General features: G+C 37.1%; 2 protein-coding genes across 5 annotated transcripts in view; one reads left to right on the forward strand and one right to left on the reverse strand.

The window, feature by feature from the left end:
• Window positions 1-5,862, forward strand: part of LOC306878713 (inositol 1,4,5-trisphosphate-gated calcium channel ITPR1-like) — a 56,824-nt gene extending 50,962 nt beyond the window's left edge. For both annotated transcript variants that reach the window (XM_079431211.1, XM_079431212.1), the window contains 14 exons: window positions 136-231; window positions 381-509; window positions 938-1,033; window positions 1,136-1,328; window positions 1,442-1,564; window positions 1,669-1,844; window positions 1,999-2,157; window positions 2,385-2,574; window positions 2,678-2,767; window positions 3,240-3,352; window positions 3,434-3,599; window positions 3,693-3,853; window positions 4,686-4,847; window positions 5,036-5,862. In XM_079431211.1, the coding sequence (XP_079287337.1) occupies window positions 136-231; window positions 381-509; window positions 938-1,033; window positions 1,136-1,328; window positions 1,442-1,564; window positions 1,669-1,844; window positions 1,999-2,157; window positions 2,385-2,574; window positions 2,678-2,767; window positions 3,240-3,352; window positions 3,434-3,599; window positions 3,693-3,853; window positions 4,686-4,847; window positions 5,036-5,122 (1,941 nt within the window). In that variant the 3' untranslated portion in view covers window positions 5,123-5,862. The remainder of the gene's footprint in view (window positions 1-135; window positions 232-380; window positions 510-937; window positions 1,034-1,135; window positions 1,329-1,441; window positions 1,565-1,668; window positions 1,845-1,998; window positions 2,158-2,384; window positions 2,575-2,677; window positions 2,768-3,239; window positions 3,353-3,433; window positions 3,600-3,692; window positions 3,854-4,685; window positions 4,848-5,035) is intronic.
• Window positions 5,863-6,454: 592 nt separating this feature from the next.
• On the reverse strand, window positions 6,455-21,809 carry LOC306878709 (6-phosphofructo-2-kinase/fructose-2,6-bisphosphatase 4-like). 3 transcript variants are annotated; one of them, XM_079431206.1, is made up of 15 exons: window positions 16,586-17,086; window positions 10,292-10,408; window positions 10,118-10,214; window positions 9,938-10,004; window positions 9,146-9,220; window positions 8,986-9,042; window positions 8,703-8,824; window positions 8,398-8,605; window positions 8,162-8,308; window positions 7,980-8,084; window positions 7,767-7,896; window positions 7,628-7,690; window positions 7,509-7,534; window positions 7,024-7,088; window positions 6,455-6,939 (listed from the first exon to the last, which is right to left on the reverse strand). In XM_079431206.1, the coding sequence occupies exons 1-14, from the start codon at window positions 16,704-16,706 to the stop codon at window positions 7,047-7,049; spliced, it is 1,377 nt and encodes a 458-aa protein (XP_079287332.1). In that variant the 5' UTR covers window positions 16,707-17,086; the 3' UTR covers window positions 6,455-6,939; window positions 7,024-7,046. The 3 variants fall into 3 exon arrangements, with proteins under 3 accessions (XP_079287332.1, XP_079287333.1, XP_079287331.1); XM_079431207.1 differs by lacking the exons at window positions 7,509-7,534; window positions 16,586-17,086 and adding an exon at window positions 21,477-21,809; XM_079431205.1 differs by lacking the exon at window positions 7,509-7,534 and having other exon boundaries at window positions 16,586-17,102.
• Between the last annotated feature and the right edge of the window lie 168 nt (window positions 21,810-21,977).

Genomic DNA, 21,977 nt, shown 5'->3' on the forward strand with positions numbered 1-21,977 from the left:
AATGTAATCATGATGCTCACTCAGTCATTTTTTTTGTTTAGTTGCAAATTGATGTCAGCGACTGACGATCATTTGAGTAGTTTTATTTAATGGCCAATTAAATTTCATGTAGCATTATTTGTCTTTTTTCCTTAGAATAATGCATCTAAGCTACTTCTGGCCATCATGGAGAGCCGTCATGACAGTGAGAACGCAGAAAGAATCCTGTACAACATGAGACCAAAAGAACTAGTGAGTATGTTAGTTATTATCCCAGTACATCCTGGTTCTGTCATTTCTTTAACTGTATCTTGGAGTCATTCAGTGTAGACAGATAATAAACCATAAAAATTATTTGGCTACAACATCTGCACAACCCCAGCTGTGTGTTCATGTTCAAGGTGGAGGTGATGAAAATGGCCTACCAGCAGGGGGAGGCAGAGTTTGAGGAAGAGGAACAGGAGAATGGAGAGGACCATGCTGCCTCACCTCGCAATGTTGGACACAACATCTATATCCTTGCACATCAGGTACACACACACACACACACACACACTCCTGTACAACTTTTGCCACATCTGTAAGTGTAGGGTATAAGGAGAACATTTGTCGTTCATAAATGGTTTCATTTGCAATAAATTTCCAGTAAATTTTACACTGTGGCAAAAGAAGCAAGTCACGACAGATGTATAGTTTGAATTACGCCCACCACTTCCGTCAGCAAGAGTTAGATTACCATTTTCTGTTACTGGCTGATAAACATATTTATTAACATTTTATTTAGTTATCAAAGACAGTTTTTAATTTTGGAAGTTGGCAGTTTTGGGCCTTGTATAAGAACAGTTTATTTAGACTGTGGCCAACTTTTATAGTCAACCACAATAACAAATGTACCTCACTTTATCTAAGAGCAATTCATTATATTAGTAGTGTGATCTGATTTAACCTGTTATTTCAGCTGTCACGTCACAATAAGGAGTTGCAAATACTACTGAAACCAGGTGGGGAGGACCAGGCCCTGGAGTATTACACTGAACACACCGCACAGATAGAGGTAACACATACAGACACTTTTAACAAATCTTAAAACATGTTTTTTTCTTATTTGTCTTTAAAATCCCATCTTATGCTCTTGTATGTGTGTGTTTATAAATAGATAGTCCGGCAGGACCGCACTATGGAACAGATCGTGTTTCCCGTACCAAATATCTGCTCTTTTCTCACAAATGAGTCCAAGGTGCGTGTGTACTATGGTACAGAGAGAGATGAACAGGGTAGTAAAATAAATGACTTCTTCCTGCATGCAGACGACCTCTTCAATGAAATGAGGTGGCAGAAAAAACTAAGAGGTAAATGTGTTTTCATTCTCTAGTGTTTGAAAATTATTCATTTGAAATCAGTTGAATTGTACAACTTTATTCATCATAATTTCTGAACTGTATCCCTCTTATTCTGTTTTCAGCACAGCCAGTGTTGTACTGGTGTAGCCGGAACATGTCGTTCTGGAGTAATGTGTCTTTTAACCTGGCTGTTCTCATTAATCTGTTGGTGGCATTCTTTTACCCTCTGGATGGAATGAGTGAAAGTGAGTTCCCTTCTGTATTGTCTTGACATGTCTGCCTTTCTTTCCACAATGTCCCTGACCTGTGTGAACATTTATGCCTTATATGTGGTCTGTGTGTGTTTCAGGTTCACTAGATCCTTCTCTTTCTCTGTTGCTGTGGGTGTGTTTGTTGGGCTCGTTGGGGTTTGTGTTGATGTCACCGAGGCCGAACGCAGTGCGAGTGCTGGTCATCTCCTGTGTTCTGCAGCTGGGCTTCTCAGTGGGGTTGCAGCATATGCTGACACTCCTGGGAGCTTTTAATGTAAGATCACACTCACACGGACACACATGGGAGGGTTAGATTTTGAATGTATTCAAGTTCACATGCAGTCATACCATTGTGCACACAGTCTCTTTATTAATAATCTTATTTGGAGTGTGTAATGACAATCTGACCTTGTTTGGTGTCTGTGCAGGTTTGTAATAAGATAGTGTTCATGCTGAGCTTTGTGGGTAACCGCGGGACGTTTACCCGTGGTTACTGGGTGATGGATAGGGAGTTCCTGTTTCATCTGCTGTATCTTCTCATCTGCACTCTGGGCCTTTTTGGACACGTCTTCTTTTACAGTCTACTGGTCTGTTTGAAAACCTTACACTAACACATTTTTACTAACATATGCCTAAACAGAAATTAGTGTCTAAATGTGTGTGTATGTAGAGAGAGAGAATTAAATAAAAAAAATTTACCTAATTTCATGTTGCATTCAATCATTTAATATAGAATCAAAGAAAGAAAGAAAAAAATTCAGTGCAAATATTTAGACCATTAATGTTAACTAATTGTTAATTTGTGTGTTTGTAGTTGTTTGACCTGGTGAACAGGGAAGAGACTCTTTTGAACGTTATCAAGAGTGTGACTCGAAATGGCCGCTCTATTGTCCTGACGGCTGTTCTGGGCCTGATCCTGGTCTACCTCTTCTCCATTGTTGGATATATGTTCTTTAAGGATGACTTCATCCTGGAGGTGAACCACATCCCCAACAGCACTCTGGGTAACACACATTCATACAGACATATCAAAGCAAATCACAAAGTAATGTTCATACTAGTAGGTGTGAAAATAATTTTTCTTGTATTTGAATATGTGTGCGTCAGAGGAGGGAGTAAATTTGGCTTCTGGTTTCCTGTCTGAGGGGGTCTGCAATGGGCAAAATGGGTCCTGTCTGATTGCGAATGTTGAGGAGGGTGAGCAGTAAAATTAATTCAAACTACTGCATGATATGTTGAATAATTAGTCAGAATAATCATAAATTTTCCCCAAATGAAATTATCATGAGGATAATTGGCATATGTCTATGTACAAGTAAAACACTGCATATTTGTTTTTAGTAAAAAATAATTTTGTAAAAAAAATTGTTACTAATAGCATGATTAGGCTAAATCTGCTTTTATTAAATGATTATTATATTATTAACAATATTAATTGATTAATGTACTACAATAACACTAAAATTATTGTTAATTATTACTTCCTATTAATTAATTTATTAATACTAAAATGACACTTAAAATGGACAGCCGTAATCCAATTATTTCAGTCATGTTATCCAATTATTTCAATATTATGTGACTCTTTTTTGGCAATATTTTGTAATCTGACATTTAGTTGTACACTGGAAGGGACTGGAAATAGAGCTTCTGCATTGTGTGTTTACAGATGATGTAGAGCGAGCGTGTGATTCTCTGTGGATGTGTATGATCACTGTACTTAGTCACGGTCTCAGGAGTGGTGGCGGAGTTGGAGATGTTCTGCGTAAGCCATCCAAAGAGGTACATACATGCATACCTTTACAATAATAGTTAATTTTTTTACATAACAACCTGATGCAAAACCTGTATGTGTGTTTGCAGGAGCGTCTGTTCGCCGCACGGGTCGTGTATGACCTTCTGTTCTTCTTCCTGGTGATAATCATCGTGTTGAATCTGATCTTTGGTGTCATCATTGACACGTTTGCTGATCTGAGAAGTGAGAAGCAGCGGAAAGAGGAGATCCTCAAGACCACATGTTTCATCTGCGGTGAGATGAAGTTGCACAGTTATGCTCAAACAGATATGTGCCTTTACATGTGATTGGGGATTTATTTTTTGGGTTGCTTCCTTGTTCACCCAGGTCTGGAGAGAGATAAGTTTGATAATAAAACAGTGACGTTTGAGGAGCACATCAAGGAAGAGCACAACCTGTGGCATTACCTGTACTTCATTGTGCTGGTGCGGGTCAAGGACTCCACTGAATACACAGGCCCTGAGAGCTACGTTGCTCAGATGATCAAGGTATTTCCATGAGAACAAATCTTAATGTATAAGGATATAATGATATTCTAGGGAATTTTGTGCTTCTAATTTTATTGCAACAGTTTGGACAGGGACCTTTTCTGTTCTAACATGACAGTGCCTCTGTGTATAAGGCAAGGTTCAAAAAGACATGATTGATTCAGTCAGTGTGGAAGAACTTGACTGGTCTGCATAAAGGAAAGTCCTAATCTCAGCTGAACACCTCCGGTGTGACTTTAAATGCAGACCTTGAGCCGAAAACTCATCACCAAACACCAATGATTTCTACATACACTATATGGACAAAAGTATTGGGACACCCCCTTCTTTAGAACAGAAGAAGGCACTTCCAAAACTGTGGCAACAAAGATGGAAGCATAATTCACGTATTTAAAAACTGTATTTCCATCTCTGTTGCAACAGTTTTGAAAGTGTCTAAAATGACTGGACCTATATACAAGTCATTGGTGTTTGGTGATGAGTTTTCGGCTCAAGGATTGTGCTTGTGTTTGTTTTACATTAAATTTTGTTGTATTTTAATTTTACACTGATGTTAATTACAGAATCGCTATATTTAAACACTATGATTTTAATTACCTTTAATGATCAATGACAAATTATTGTAAACATATTACATTACAATGAGGATAACATTTATTCACATTACAACAATTAGAATGAGGACAGAAAATTAAGCAAGAATCATGCTCTTTATTCCCAAATAAATAAATAATGCACTGCACCTTTTCTTCACAAGGCAGCTTTAATAAAATCATGGTTTATCCTGTTCATGTTATTTATCAGTAACGTGACCTCTTTTACCCCCATGCAGGAACACAATCTGGACTGGTTTCCACGTATGAGGGCCATGTCACTGGTCAGCAGTGATGGTGAGGGTGAACAAAATGAACTGCGCAGTTTGCAGGAGAAACTAGAGTCGACAATGAGGCTGGTCTCCAACCTGACCAATCAGCTCACAGAGCTCAAAGAGCAGGTGCGTGTTTGACTAGTTTGATAAAGGTGCATGTATACACAGGCTGCCAAATTATTTTTAATAACAAACGGAATGCTTTTACTACACCTAAATTGCAGATGTGTCATAAGCTGGCAATTTGTGGTATAAGGTATGAATTTCTAAGTTAACGGTATTTGTCTGAACTCATCCCTGTTGTCAATCTTCAGATGACTGAGCAGAGGAAACACAAGCAGCGGATTGGTCTGCTGGGAAACCCCGGCCACTTCAACATCAACCCACAGCAGCCGGCATGAGAGGTGGGGCCTGAGGCCTGACTGACATAATGGGGCCTCACTCAAGCATAAATGCAGTCAAACCATCACAGCCTTAAAACTTTCATCTTAATATGGACTCTTACATAGTAATGAGGTCATGTCTGGTCATACTTGGACATGTACACTCACTCAAGGACTCCAATCATGACATTTTGAGCCTCATTGCTGTATGATGTGCTATAATATTTTTTTTAAAGCACTGACGTGATGACTTCAGAAAGAATCTTTGCACTGTGTATGTGTAGTATTATAGGATGCCTTCAGAGTGGTTCTTAGAATTATGTCCCTCTGGATTTCTTTGCACCTTTTATCAGAATGGATTGCGTTCGAGATTATTAATATAATGTGTGAATTTGTATTTTTCTGTGCATATTTATTTTTAATTTCTATTGCTCCATATGGAAGGTTTAATAAACACCTACACTGACACGTTTCTAGAACTAACAGTGAATGAGACTAAATTGCCTTTAAAAGATGGGTTTGCTTTATAGGAACACCTCTGCTATAAAGACGCCAATATATATATAAATAATTCAGAACTCGATTGATGAATGTTTTAATGACAGTACTTCCAGAAAATGTGTGACATTGTGCGTCAAATTTGAGAACCACAAGCTTCACACACATTATCATAGTCCTACCGATCACAGAGACTCACAGGACAGATTAAATCACAGATTCACAGAGATCTTCATATTCGGTTCTCAGAAGTGCTCTTCAAAAAAAAAAAAAAAAAAAACAGTCCTTATAATAAACAAGAGTAATTGAGATGAAAACATTTCACTCACTTTATCTCCACAATCACAGGCTTATTGACTAGAGTAAAAAAATATATATATCACAGATGCATTTCAAATCTATAGTTGAGATTAAGGAAAGTACACTCTTTGTGCAAAAAAAGATAAGTTATTAAAAGAAAAGTACAAGTATGCTTAACGTGCAAAAAAAAAACAGCCTACTGTTGTAACAAGGCTTTATAAAATGTAAACATTGAATTTGGCTTTTTCTGGAAATGTAACAGGTAATATATTTGAAAATTCCTTACCACATTTTGAGCGTCCTAATTGTTTTTAAACATCTGTCACAATTGTGACAGGAGCTGCAATATCTAGGTGGTTTCAACACTGTACGAAAGTAAAGGTCATGTGCACTGATTTATCTGCAATTATGCTTTTTTTTAACCCAAGTCATGTGTTGTTTTTGTGAATTGCATTTAGTGTTAGATGACAGCCAAAGCACTTAATTTAAATTCTAGTGTGTGAATGATTGAGATGTAAAATATTGCTTAAAATGTGAAGACAGGAAGCAAAAAAAAATTAAATAGCCAGTATGTGGAAAAGACACACCAGCACTGATCATTTATTCTCACATACAAAACGTTAATGATTCCAGCAAAGATTTTCAGTAGAAAATTATAGACGGAAAACTTGAATCGCCTTCAAATCCGCTCTGCGCCAGCCTTGATTGCAAGCACAGACCTGCACGTGCGAACACTCGCACACCCACTCGCACCCCAACACTAGGGTTATTAATTAATAACTGGATTCCAGTCACCTATGTGGCAATTGAGAAGAGAGAATAATACAAATATGAGGCCTAAAGTTGCTCATCTTCAGGACTCATAACTGACTTTCTGCCCAGCATTTCCAAACACTCAGAAACCAACGAGAGGAGTCACATAAAAAGGATGGAACAGCCAGATGGAGTGATGTTGATGTACAGGATGAGGTCATAGGTCAGTAATGGGCTGGAACAGTGAGAAGAGCCTCCTCTGGCAGACGGGAAACGTCTACATTCTGTCACAGGAAGAAAAACAAATATATTTTTCCAAATCCCATTAGAATGAATATTTATATATGTAAAACGACTGGTTTTCTCACCTCAGGTTTGTCTCTGTGAGTGTTCACCGCCTCCACATTAAGATAGATCGACTCCACCTTGCAGCCTAATGCAGGACACAATCTAGGTTACATTCAAATACATTTCAAGAGTTCATGTTTCCAGGTAATTAAATGAGCTCTTCAACAGATAAAACGCCGGGGGGGAATGGGAAGCTTTCACAAGGAATTTCTCACTGAGTCTTTAAACTTGTTTCATAAAACACTGCTGTAACAATAAAAAACATCTCTGATTCATTTTTGGCTCTATGAAACTACTTAAGGTCGACACTCCTTTTTTTTTTCTTGTTGAATTGCTCAATAGTTTTTACTGTCAGTGCTGTTGTTTCACACAGAACAGGACAATGCAGAACAATTTGTCACTACTCTTGTAAAAAAGGGAAAAAAATTAATAATAATAATAATTGAATAATATGACCATATATTATAATTATTTATTTAATAATAAGAATTTGTAGCCAAAATACCTTGTGTTTTGCCCCTGACATCTCATCTGCATGTGATCAATGATGTTAAATTTCATTTTTGGTTGAAGTACCAACTATAATGCTGTACACATGCTTCTTAAATGAGTAGAGTTTCTCACCATAGGCCACAGGAGTAAGCTTCAGGACTGTGTGTAGAGGGCATTTCAGGTACGGCAGCTCTTCTGGAGGGCAAACGAAAGGTTAAAGATAACAATATGCAAATATTTTATTAACCACGACATGTCCCCATCTACACACCTGCACTCTTGTCCAGGAAGTAAGCAAGCAGACAGCGCATAACAGCCTGGTGACAAATAACCAATACATTTTCCTGCCGTTCAAGCTCCATAATGACTGGCTCCAATCGCTGGACAAGATCCTCATAAGACTGTAAAGAGCGGGAACGTTCAATTTTCTCCTATTTAATGAGGTTCCTTTCTAGTTGGTTGTAAATATAGTTTTTCAACATACCTCTCCTTTAGGGTAACGGTAGCGATATTTGTCCTGGTCTCTGAGGGCGAACTCCAGAGGATAATGTTCCTGGATCTCCTCATACATCATCTCCTCACAAACACCCTGCACACATGCGGAGAGTCACTCAACTGGCACTTTTAAATGGAATTACAAAGAAAACACTGTCATTTAATACTTACAGCATCAATCTCATTGAGGGCTTTCCATTGTTCGTATGGCACACCCAGCGCCTCAGCGGTCTGAATGGTCCGCTTCATCTGACTCGTCCACACCTTGAGATCCTTTATATTCTGATCCTGTATAAACCTCCCTAGACACTTAGCAAACTGAGACATACAAGAAAAGAAAGAGATAATGAAATCCAAATGACCAATGCTGTAGACACTCTTTCACAGACACACAAAGCATAACGTACCTCTTTACCGCGGGGCGACAGGCCTGTATCCCCTCCGATGCGACCTCTGACATTAAGGTCGCTCTCTCCATGTCGACAGAGGTAGATGGAGCGCGGTGTGATGTGGATGTTCATCAGATAATAAACTATTCTGCTCTGGATGTGGTCGAGTACACGGTTCACCAGATACCGCTGACCCACATCCATTATTTTAATGTATGACAATTCTCTGTAAGACAAAGCATACAGCATTAAAGCAACTACACACAAAATGCATGAATAAAATACATTATAAGAAAGGAAAGAAATGAAATTGGATTTCTGACCTGTCTAGGTTTTCATCCAGTGGCTGGTAACTGTTCTCATAGCATTTGATCCTCTTCATAAAGTCCTGGATGGCTTCTTCAGTGTTGCGGTCAGTGTAGTCAGGACTACCCAGCTTCACCTGCTGCTCTCCGACACACACAAAAAGAAGAAATTAATGCTGGGATACTTTAATAAATAATTATTAATGTACTGAAGAAAAATGCTTCACATATTAGAAAGCTTTAGAAATCACTGGAGTACTTCAAATTTGAATCACTCGACAATATTTAAACATCGCCTTACCACAATGTTCTCTGCAATAACATTGGGGTCTTCACAGACAGACTCCACAAAAAACACCTAATTAAAAAGAAACAAAGACTTGAGGATAGTAGGATAAAAAGAAAAGTAAAATAATGAAGAAACACTTAACTACACAATTTTTATGAACGTTGTGTTTTACCTTATAGCCATTTTGTTCTGCAAATCTCATGATGGTGGCCCTCCGTTCCCTGGTTGTGTTCGTGGCATCAAACACCTGAGAAAAAAAAAAAAAAAAAAAAAAAAAATCAAACATTCCTGAATAATATTCAATGTTTTTGAAAATAAATAAATAAATAATAAAGTCTCTGCGCTCACCAAGGCTTTATTTATTCTAGCAAAAACAGTAAAAGCTGTATTGTGAAATATTACTACAATTTAGAATATCTGTTTTCTATTTTAATGCATTTTAAAATGTAATTTACTCCTGTGATGGCAAAGCTGAATTTTCAGCATAATTCTTCCAGTCTTCAGTGTCACATGATCCTTCCGAAATCATTCTAATGATGCTTAAGAAACATTTCTTAGCAGGATCAATGTTGAAAAAAAAATTGTGCTGCTTAATATTTTTATTGAATAGAAAATAAAAAGGAGCTGATAAAAAGAGCTGCATTTATTTGCAATAGAAATCTTTTGGAATTATATAAATTTGGTTACTGTCACTTTTGATCAATGTAATGTATGCATGCTTTTATGAAAGTTAATATATAAATTAAAAAAATCAGCAGCTGGGTAGATTACTTACAATGAATCTGTTACTGATTCTAGATTACATGACAAAAGTTTTAGTCAGTAACATAATTTGTTACATTACACATTTTAGGTAATATCATCAGATTACTTTTAGATTACTTTTGATTTAACTCGTTTATCACATTGATTTAAATAGCATTATCTTGTACCATAAAATTTATGAAAATGCAAAACCACTTACAGCAACCTGGCCGCCCTCAACACTGAGGTACTGTCTGACGTCATTGAGTGCTGTCAGAGCACATTGCCTGAAAACAGAATAAAAATAAATAATGAAATAAACCATGACAACACAAAATGCACAACAACAGCAAAAACATGAAAACAACCCTCCACAAATGGAAAACATACTGAATCTTACTTTCTTATCTTCAGCCCTTCCTCATTATCAGGGCGAAAGAATTCAAAGCTTTTGTAGATTTTCACACATTCTCTCCGATACTGTCCCACATTGAATTCTGCAAAAAATACACTGATTTAGTCACTGTATACTGGATTTATAAATGTTTTGGACTATGAGTGCATTTTACTGTACCTTTTGTTGGTACACCAATCCAGTTGAGGTAGCGTGTGAGTTTTTTAGAAATGTAGGTTTTGCCTCTCGCTGGCAGGCCCACAGTCACAATGAGAGTGGGACAGTTGGTCATGCAAACTGCCAAGACACAGAGAGAAAGAGAATAAAAATGCATCTGTAAATATCAGCTTTTCTGTGAACAGCAGAAAAGACAGTGAATACTCTCTTTGTTTCGTTTTCAGTTGGTATGAATAATTTGGCAGAGCACACCATGCAGACTATTGTTGGTCAGGGGAACATGCATGCAGCGTCTCTACAGCCTCTGAGGGAATTGTAACTTTTCCTACTTTGATGAGAATAAATGTATTCTGGATATTGTGAAATAGTCTTTGGAAACTCTGATTTCATCAGCTTTATCGGTAACATAAATATGCATGTGTGTGTGTGTGTTTTTTCGAGCAAGACATTATGCGGTTCCTCAACCAAGATACTGTGCAAGGGTTCTGTGATCAGTGTCATTAAAAATATGTGTCTGGGGAGAGGTAAATACATATGTGAGGATATATGTGGGATAACGTGTGTATATGAGTAGGTAAGAATGTTATGTATTATAAAAAAAAAGGGTTATTAAAAAAATTGCACATTCAGTCATATATTTATTAGTATTTATCAGTCTATATATTTATTAGTGCACTGATTCTTACAACATAAAATGAATGCTAACTGAATGTGTAATTTGTTTATAACACTCATCTCACTGACTCATACACACACAATTCATCCCTCTCACACATATGTACCCCCCCCCCCCCCACACACACAAAACACTCACTCACATACATATGATATTTTTATGATATACACTGATCACAGTACCCTTGCACAGTAACTTCGTTGAGCAACCACATCATTTCACTACGAATTGCTGGATAACTCTGTGTTTGTGACAAATTATCTTTGTATCATTCTATATTAATGGAAAGATCACATAATGATTGTCAATGTGTGTTTGTCATGTTTTATCACATTTGGTGCTGATGCAGAGCAGTTCTGCCGGGATGAGGAGTCCCTGCTGCAGTTTCACCAGTAAAGAAAATGACTTGTTACAGTTCACTTGGAGGACAACATAAGCCATGCAGTGGTGCATGGAGGTATGGTGGGAGCATTTCTCTAGATACTGTATTGACTGATTTTTGTGGTTAAGGATGGTAAATGATGAGGTAAATACTATTTAGTATGACAAATATTTAGTGGACCAACACACACATATTCTGTATTTTTAACAGGAGTGCCAAGAGGACATAAAGTGGAAGTTTGTAAGAGACATTGGCCCAGTGTTGTGCTGGATACAGAGTCACCGTGAGTTATTCTGACTGCAATACATTTTATGTATAATCATTTTCTTTAAATTTATTTTAAATCATTTTCTTTATCATTTTAAAATTCCTTGTTTTTATTATTTTTATTTCCATGTTTTTATTGATTTTAATGTCTATTTCACTTTCTTTTATGTAAAGCACTTTGAATTACCACTGTGTATGAAATGTGCTATATAAATAAACTTGCCTTGCCTTGCCTATTCTATGGGGAGGTGAAAGGGCCTGCCTTACTCCAGATGGACAGTAAAAATCAACAGAACGCCATGAAAGACTACCTGGGGTCGAATCGGATGAAGCAAGAGATGTCTTTTTATTCATCTCTCAGGACCTGAAGTGGGACACTCACATTGACTCCATTGTTAAAAAGGCCCAGCAGAGGTTGTACTTCCTTCGTCAGCTGCTGAAACAGTTCTACTCTGCCATCATTGAATCCGTCCTCTGCACTTCAATAACTGTCTGGTTCAGCTCAGCTACCAAATCTGACCTCAGAAGACTACAGAAGGTAGTCCGGACTGCTGAGCGAATCATTGGTACAACCCTCCCCACTCTCCAAGAACTGTACTTATCCAGAGTGAGCAAAAGAGCTGGCAAAATCACTCTGGACACCTCACATCCAGCACACAACCTCTTTGAAATGGTGCCGTCTGGTCGACGCTACAGAGCACTGAGCACCAGAATGACCAGACACAGAAACAGTTGCTTCCCTCAGGCCATCTACCTCACAAACAGTTAAATATTCTCCTCACTGTGCAATAAAACATGTGCAATACCCAATTATCCATACTTGTATTTATTATAGATATGTGACCTTGGACCACAAAACCAGTCTTAAGTGTCAATTTTTCGAAATTGAGATTTGTACATCATCTGAAAACTGAATAAATAAGCTTTCCATTGATGTATGGTTTGTTAGGATACAACTATTTGAATATCTGGAATCTGAGCGTGCAAAAAAAATCTAAATATTGAGAAAATCGCCTTTAAAGTTGTCCAAATTAAGTTCTTAATGCATATTACTTATCAAAAATGAAGTTTTGATATATTTATGGTAAGAAATTTACTAAATATCTTCATGGAACATGATCTTTTCTTAATATCCTAATGATTTTTGGCATAAAAGAAAAATCGATAATTTTGACCCATGCAGTGTATTTTTGGCTATTGCTACAAATATACCCCAGCGACTGAGATCTGAAAACTCTGGCCATTTGATAATACCTATAATATCAAAATCAACTGCAGGCGGGAGATCGTTTTCCTATTTAGCGCCCAAACTCTGAAACAATCTACCTAACACTGTTCGGGAAGCAGACACACTCTGTCAGTTTAAATCTAGATTAAAGACCCATCTCTTTAACCTGGTTTACACATAATACACTATCGCATTTCTATCATTCAAATCCGTTAAATGATTGTTAGGCTGCATTAATTAGGTCAACCGGAACCAGGAACACTTCCCAAAACACCTGGGCCCGTATTCATGAAGAATTTTAATGCAAAAAGTAGCTCCTAGTGACAAAATTCTAAGAAAATTCTTAGAAATGTGGGCGTTTACTCTTAAAATTAAAGAAAAAATCCTAGTAAAGAAAAAAGTAATTCAGAAAGCATCTTAACCCTTAAAAGAGGTCTTAAGGTCAAACTTGTTAGGAGTACGGACGAGGACTTTTAAGGGGCTTAAGAGTTTCTTTAACAGCGGAGAAAATGGACGAAAATGAAGAGGGAGAAGAAATGTGTTGCACACAATGCATGACAGTGAGTTAATAAGACACTACACATTAGTTCGTGCAGGGATCATGTTTGTGACTGATCTTATTAAAGACATGCTAACATCTCAGACACCGCGCAGAATTGCCATAGCGCCAGAAATCACTACATTAACATATTTGGCAACTGGAAAAATGCAACTATGCAGCAGTGATGATTTGGGTCTGTTACAGCACTTATTAGGCTTATATGTCTCTGTTCATTTCCTATAAAACACAGTAAATATGCAGGGCCGGCGCCAATGTTACATTGTTAGAAGAATGGCATCTACGCTAATATTAGTCTGTTACTTTCTAATTCCGAGGTCACCGTAGCTACCCAGATCCAGACTGTATCCAGATCAGATGGTGGATCAGCACCTAGAGATGACCTCTACAGCCAGGACACCTAGATGAGCCCCAGAGACTGATCCCCAGTGAAGACCCTGTCTCCAAGACGGCCATCGGGACAAGACCACAGGAACTAGATGAGTCCTTTGCACAATCTGATTCTGCTTTAGCCTAGATTTAAACGGCTGATTTTGTCTGGCCAGAGGAGAATGACACTATTTCGACAAACTATTTCCCCGTCTAAATACTGTAAAGCTGATATAAAGCCACCCAGCTTTTTATCAAGCCGATGAAAAGCTGCTTTGCCACAATTTGCATTATTAAAAGCGCTATACAAATAACATTGACTTGACCTACTGCATATGGAGAACTGTCAATCCTATCATTCAAATGTTAACCATTTACGATAAGTGGAACACATCTTTAGAAAATTAAATGACAAATTATAAAAATGTGTTATGACTTTTACAATAACAAAATCTAATTGTCCCCTTTAAATTTGATAAATCTAAAAGGTAGTTTTAAAATCGATCGTAATAAATGAGAATTTATCTCATTACATACATGAACAAGGTAAGGTGTAGAGTTTTTTTTTATTACAATTAGCCTCATTTAAATCAACCAATGCAAGTGTTTTCCGGCTGTTGTGATGACAAAATCAGCAAAACATTAGACATATTAAATATATTAGATTTAAGTTGTGCCATTTTAGCCTAGACATCCTTTAAAGAAATAAGAAAACGTGTATTAGTAAAACGAAACGGCTGTAAATAGCTTAGACATAACATTACTTCCGGGTTTCCCCAGTACAGGGATGGGGAATCACAAGAGGTGACATGTATGATAAGGGCGTGGTTTCTGACGTAACGCTTTGACGTGGGCGTGGCTGTATTGGGTATGGGCGTGGCGTATGCTGTCACACTTGGATGTGGGCGGGGTTGGATGTCCACCGCAGGATGCAGCGAGCCCTACCTGGTATGGTTAGCCATACTCAGAATTTGTGCTCAGCATTTAACCCATCCAAGTTCGCACACACAGTAGTGAACAAACACACCGTGAACTCACACCCGGAGAAGTGTGTGCATATTACTCAAATTATAAGATGTTTTTGTTTTCTGCATTTCACCAAATTAAACTCGTTATTCCTGGTTATCAAGCTCTTCTCAATGTCTGCTGACTCCTCATCAATCTGGATCCTCAGATTCTGAGAGACCATGTGCACGGTGCACCCGAATGCAGTCAATTCTCTGCTGACTAATTAAATACTGAGACTGCTGAGACTGTACAGCATCAGTTTTTGCTGCAAGTACAGCTCATTCAGTGTCAGGTTCACGGAGTTCAAAACGAGTCTGCCAATTACACAAAAATCAGCATATAATTAAGTACATCCCTACACGTGTAGAGAGTCTTTGAGAAACGGCCTTGCTCAGCAAACCTGCTCTTTAAAAGGCTATTAACTTCATCTGAAAATCCTGTATGACAGCAGCTTTGGGGCCACGGAGATCTGGAAAAGCCCTCAACTGTTGCACAGTTACTTTTTGCCCATTTGAATGCAACAGGCCCAAAGGAATTTAAAGGACATCCCTAAAGTCAGACCACAACCCTGATATCTCACCCACACCACTTCACTTCACAGAGGGAATACAACCACAAAGGTACACCACTTTCACCAAAATAGGATAGAATAACTTGGCATCGTAGAGGAAAACACATTAAACATCTTTAATTCAAAACAAAACAGCAGAAAAACAGGCTGCACTTTTCCACTACGTAATATTTCCAAAATTACCTCAAAAAGGATAATTATCAATGCATTGTATGTAAATAACATATAATTTGCTTCCGAGATTTTTAGTGTGGAAATAATATAATCAATAAACTAGCATACTGTAATGAACGGTATCATTTTGTTTATCAAAACAGGAGCTAAATGACAAACACTAGGTCACATTCTCTGTCATGATGTTTATCATCAGGGTGACAATGAGCTGATCAACATAAGCTAAGAGCATGCTGCACACATGGGCAGCGAATGTTGATGCACCATTGACCAATCAGAGATAGTCTACAGCCCAGGGCTCAGCCAATAGGACATCAGCTACGCAACACAACGCACGCGGCTACTGTACCGGTGCTGAAAACATGCTGGTATAAAATTATTCATTTGATATGCTCGAGATGCTGAGTCGTTACTGCTAAAATAAGTAAATACGCAAACGGACACATGCTATTCATATACACTCTTGGCAGTTTTTCCTAAGCAAAGCTTAAGAGACACTGGGAGAAAATATACTGTTGTTAAATACTACAGAGTTTAGATTAGAGCTTCAATGTAGCTTATTGTACCTAACATCTGAGGCTGAGCAGGTTTCGGTGCATCCTGCTTGCATCATTCCCGTCTTAATACGCTGCGCCTACTCTGCCCGGGTTCACCGGGTTCACTTACATTAGTGCTTGAACTAGATGCAAGCCTACAAAGCACTGATCATGTAATTCCTATGAATATTTGTCTTAGAAATTTCATGATAAATCAATCGATGAGACAACAAAAAAAGCACATATGGTGAAAATCTTCCTAAATACTGAACATGCACCATTACTTCCGCGCCCGAGAGCATTTTATTAAATTACTCAACTCCAGATGGTGACTTTAGGAAACCTAAAAGATACAATACACACAAATTCTGTTAAATAAAAGATTACGCGGGTATTTATAAAAGTGAGAGCGTTTGGGACAACTTCAACCAAAACGAACCCAATAAATTGATATAACATTAACCACATTGTCTCTGATCATTTGTAGTTGTGAAAAGCTGGCTAGCAGAAAGCAAACATAACGTTACCTCTTTTCTGAGAAATGTGTTTTTCCGGTAGCCCGTTCTTGCATGGCATCCATATTTTTCGCAGTGGGTTTTGTGTGAGCTCTCTGGGAATCGCCATTATATCATCTTCGGTGGAGCTCATCCTGGGTGTATTATCATGACCCGGTTCTTCAGAGCTGATCGCCTGTTCTCTGATACTGAGCCTGGTATGTCATATCTGCTGAGCAATATCAATGATCGACTGTACCGTAATACCAGCATAAAACGCGCAATATCTTTCTTAATTGTTCCACATTGTAAGCACATCTTTCAGCACTTTACTATGACTATGACTATAATCTGCACATTAATGCATACATTCACCGTGGTTCAATGCATATACAAAAACCTTAATAACTCCGAATATGTTAAACCGTAAAACTACTCAGTGATGTGGCCAAACTGAAAAAAAAAAAAAAAAAAAAAACATGAGGAAGGGTGCAAAAAAAAGTTCCGAAATGATTGCAGAAGTTTGAGAAAAACAACTGCTACTGTTCACGTGAAGTGCACATGGGTCGTGAATGTTGATATATCTCTGTCCAATCAAAGCCCCTCGAACGTGAGGAATCGACCAATAGAATGGAAGAGAGACTGCACGAGGAGGCGTGCGCTGAGAGGGGCACAGAGAGGTAAACATCTTAGGACTTGAACGTTCTGTTCTTTTTAGCCACCAAACACCTTAATAATACTACTAAGAACTTTGCCCTATAAATATATAATAATATTACTAAGAACTTTGCCCTATAAATATATAATAATATTACTAAGCCCTATAAATATATAATAATATTACTAAGAACTTTGAATTTAGTCAATTACAAAATAGACAATTTAGTATGTACAGGTATGTTAGGTGCAAATTTGAAATTTAATAAGTATGTGTGTTAAAAAAAGAGAGAAAAAGTTTACTATAGGCATAATAATACATACTGCTAATATGTATAAGAATTTATAATACAATGAAACTAGCAAATGTATACTACCAAAGTCTGGACACACCTATATTTTTTTATTACTACACTGGAATTTTTTTTTTTTTTTCTTATTGGAGTAGGTTTTACAAGATAATACTATGTCGGTCTTTCTACTTCAAAATTTCACATTTAATTCAATGTTACTTGCTGTTTCTTTGTAATTATTTGTGAAATTTACTATGATTTTAAAATTGTTCTACACCATTTTTTTAATTGAATTTTTCACATGTTAAAATAAGAGTAAATATAAAAGTATAAGTCTTTAAAATAATGCAGCAACACAAATTAAAATATGGGAAAATATTTTATTTTAGCCAGTCAATTTTGCTTTTTTAAAAAGATTTGTCTTTTTAACATATGCTACCCATATGTTCTTATCATCAATTGCTGTCCTTTCACCGCAAAAAAAAAAATGGGGTAAGAAAAATAATCTTACTTCAAACAGAAAACAAGATTATTTTGCTTACCCCATTGGCAGATTATTTTGCGTGTTTCGAGCAAAAACTCACTTAATTTTGACTTGTTTTTGCTGAAAACAAGACAATTTTTATTTGTCTAGAAAATCCTTCTTCATTTAAGAATTTGTAGATATTTTGGTTGGAAACAAGACAAAAAAATCTAAGTAAGAAAAGCATTTTTTGCAGTGTTCTTGTTCTGTGCTACTTTTCCTTCATTTTCCAGTCCAATGGGTCAACCTAAAAAAAAAGTTATCATTCATATCCACAATTTATTTGTTCACAAAACAGTTTCAATCGCAAATATAAGCCTATAGATCGAAAGGTCAGTTGTGTCCAAGCCTAAGGTAGCAGGTGTTTTTTATTTAATTTTTTGCAGATGCTGCAGGGACAAGGGATATCCTGGCTCATCCCGGAAATCCTCAACAGATAATGGTTCAACATGACAAGTAGGGCAAATAGGGCCATCTTGTGGTTGAATAATGAATCATATTGTGTGTACATAGTAAGCCTTGTAGTAAACCTTAAAGTGAAATCAAGATATTTGTCAAATATATGTCTTAATTACCCTTAAAAATCACTAACCACAGTCCTTTTTTATTTTTTTAACTAGATCGCAAAGAAATAAAATAGGTGATGAAGAGAAATGGGAAAAAAAAGGTGAGAGTGTCCAGTCAGCGGGTCAGGAGGACTAATCTCCTTAGACAGGTGGGACAACAGCAAGCTGCTCAGGTACTCAACCACAACATTTTTACACCGGTGTGATAATTAAAGATCTTTTAGAATGAATTAGCAATCAGGTCCACTTAGATATGAATGAAAAAGATAAAGAAATATAGGCAAGGAGTTTGTAATCTCATTAACTAACCAGAGAACCAGCACTCAGGCTGTCAGCCAATCTGGGATCCCACATATTAAAATACATTTTTGGGTAATAATAACTTTGATTAGAATTTGGTTAGAAACTTAAACATAATTTAATTATGTAATAATTATACTTTATATAATTTTACAGTTCTCCACCTGCCCTTCATAATGCATCTCAACAAGAATAACTCCCAGCTAAATTGTTGTATTTATACTATGTATGTCAATATGATTGTTCCTAATGTTATGAAATATTGGAATATTGGAAATATTTGGGGGGGGGGGGGGGTCTATCTCAGTTCAGTCTTAATTGTTAGCATAATAGAGATAACATTATCAAGTTCAGGAGGAACAAGTCTCTTAACAACATCCTCTGGGAAATAACCGGAACATAAACAGAATAGAATGATTAATAATCTACAGTAAAATAAGCAGTGCTGTTTTCTGAATATTATGATCTAATGGTTTTTAATATGCACATTTTGGAAAAGATGTCACTATTAAATTCTCTTTAGTTTGACCAAATTAATGTTTCCTTAAATTTTTATAGAAAACATTTTGGCACACTGCATGACTCTTTATCCCAGAAAAAGCTATTTGTTTAAAATAACAAAGAGTTCAGTTATGAACAAAATAATATGCTTTTCTGAGTAATATCAAGCATCGTGATTTTCAAAAATACATTTTTTCCCTTTCCCCTAGATGTCAACTGCCCACACAGCAGCCTGTGACATCACAGCCTTTTAAACTGCATGTGCTGAAAATGCATCAAGTATGCAGTTAATGATGCAGCACATCAATGACTTTGCACATACAACATACTATTTCATTAGATATGACACATAAACTCATATACACAATGCAGACGTAAAACAGAGCCGGTGTTCTGTCGATTTGTGCTACCCTGTCAGATTTTGCTACCTCCCATTAAAACGGTAGGTAATACAATTCGACAACGAAAAATGCTACCTGTCAAATTATGATTTATTAATGTCTACACCTACCACAACCCTAAACCTACCCTTACAGTAATGCAAATACAGTAATTATGTATTATATTCGCAATTGTGGATACAGCTAACCAAAAATAAATATTTTTTTCTACCTATTAGATTGTGTTTTAATAACGTCTACACCTACCCCAACCCTAAACCTACCAATGCAGTAATGGAGATACATTAATTACTGTTGTTAAGCATGAGAAAAAGGACACAATATTGATGTGCGCATTCGCAGTAAGCCCTCGTAGGAAAATCTGATGGGTAGGATAAAATGTCAGTATACCAGACCTGAATCCTTAAATGGGATTGGAGGAATAGAGCTGAACTTTCACACAGATAACCAGAGAGGGAGAGAGAGCAAGACAGGGATGGAGAGCGTGCCACACATGTGCAAGAAATAAACAACATGAGGAGGAAAAAGAGAAACCACAAGAGGAACAACTCTCTGTGGATATACACTGAAGGAAAGAGAGAACAAATAGAAGGAAGACGCAGATATCTCAGGGAAGCACAGATAAACACAGAAAGAGATTAAGAGCATGGGTCACAGAGCACAGAAAGATTTATTAGCACATACACAAAGGCCTGAAATATTTTGCCAGGGTGTGTTACCATAGTAACCCACCCACCAATTGGGTCATTACTGACACACCCTAATCAAATCTGCTTGAAAACCCATGTCCACCCCTTTATCTCAAACTAAACTAAAACCGAATATATTAACGGGGTTTTATGCACAGTACAAAGTAACATCTGTATCAAGGTTTAGTTTTATTTCGGGTGACAGTGCAGCTGCAACTCTGACTAAGCCAAGCAGGCATACCATGCAATTTGATCTAAGACACACATACACCCACAAAAAAACAAACAAAAAAAAGCTTCCCAAAATTTCTCATGACCCATTCTAACATCCATCACTCTGATTTGTCTTGCATGCTCATGCCAGCTGTCTTATAAGACTAGGAGTGTCTGCATTTCATGATTGCACATTTTGATTTAACCCATGTTGCTACTATATGTGAATATAATATAAAGTTACTTCAGCATGAGACAAAATGCATATGTTTTGGCAATGTAAAAACAAAATAAATTAGTTTGTGTAATCATTCCATTTCCCTTTCATTTTCTGAAACATTCAATGAATGTTTAGTTTGTTTGAAATTAATATCTTTGTCCTGACAATATATTCTTGTCCCATGGATTACAACAACAAATCAATAAAGTGAATAGCAGAATAACATTCATGCTTTCAGCTACTGAATTTACACTAGGCTACTCGAAGGCTACATCGTGAGTGTTTACAATCATTAGTTGTCTTATTTTTGTCAGTTGCCAACAAATCACTGACAAAATCCAATATTCACGTAACAATGTTTTTTTCCATTGTTAGAGATACAATTATGTGAGTGCTTTGGTTATTAGAAATATTTTTATATTTCATGAATCATAACTATTTGTTTACCTAGCATATTCTCTGCGGGCACACACCGTTTACAGTTTCATATGGTCGTGACAAATACAACTGACCGCAAAGAAACACGGTTGCTGAAGGAGAAGTGGAGATGCCGTGTCTTACCTGTCCCGTCGCGGTCTTGTCCGTCTCGAAAGCGGCTAGTGTTCCTCATTATCCGGGTTCTAATAAAGAGCTGACGTGTTCAGGAGCGGACTGCGTGGAAGAGCTTGTGCATGTCCCCGTTGGTTCGTGGAAACATTGTATAGAAGGCGTTTTATATACAGGATTTGCGTGCGTGTTTAGATAACAGACATGCGTCTAAAAACAGCCACATGGGAGTCCTTGACTTCAGAGAAACAGATTGAGGGCAGAGTAACGCCTATGACACTCACTCTCATTATGTAATGCCAGACGAGTTGCTTTTAAAGGGTAGATTAATTCAAATGTGCTGTGGATAATGAAGAAGTACAGTGCCAACATGTCTCTCTCTCTTATACACCCACTTGTCTAATCCACTTACAGTAACTGTACTGTACATACTGTTTATCTTGTAAATGTACATTCATTAACAGTAATGCACACTCAATGGGTCAACTGAAAATCAAGGGCAGAATGTGATTATAA

This window comes from Barbus barbus (genome assembly GCF_936440315.1).
Source record: "Barbus barbus genome assembly, chromosome: 13".
Lineage (NCBI taxonomy): Eukaryota > Metazoa > Chordata > Actinopteri > Cypriniformes > Cyprinidae > Barbus > Barbus barbus.

Coding starts and splice junctions, on each gene's coding strand:
- LOC306878709 (XM_079431205.1), bottom strand. CDS start 16,706: ATGAGCTCCACCGAAGATGATATAATGGCGATTCCCAGAGAGCTCACA. Junction 9,221..9,937: donor TTGAGGGCGGCCAGGTTGCT/GTAAGTGGTTTT, acceptor TTTTTTTCTCAG/GTGTTTGATGCCACGAACAC. Junction 7,691..7,766: donor CTTCCTGGACAAGAGTGCAG/GTGTGTAGATGG, acceptor TTTGCCCTCCAG/AAGAGCTGCCGTACCTGAAA.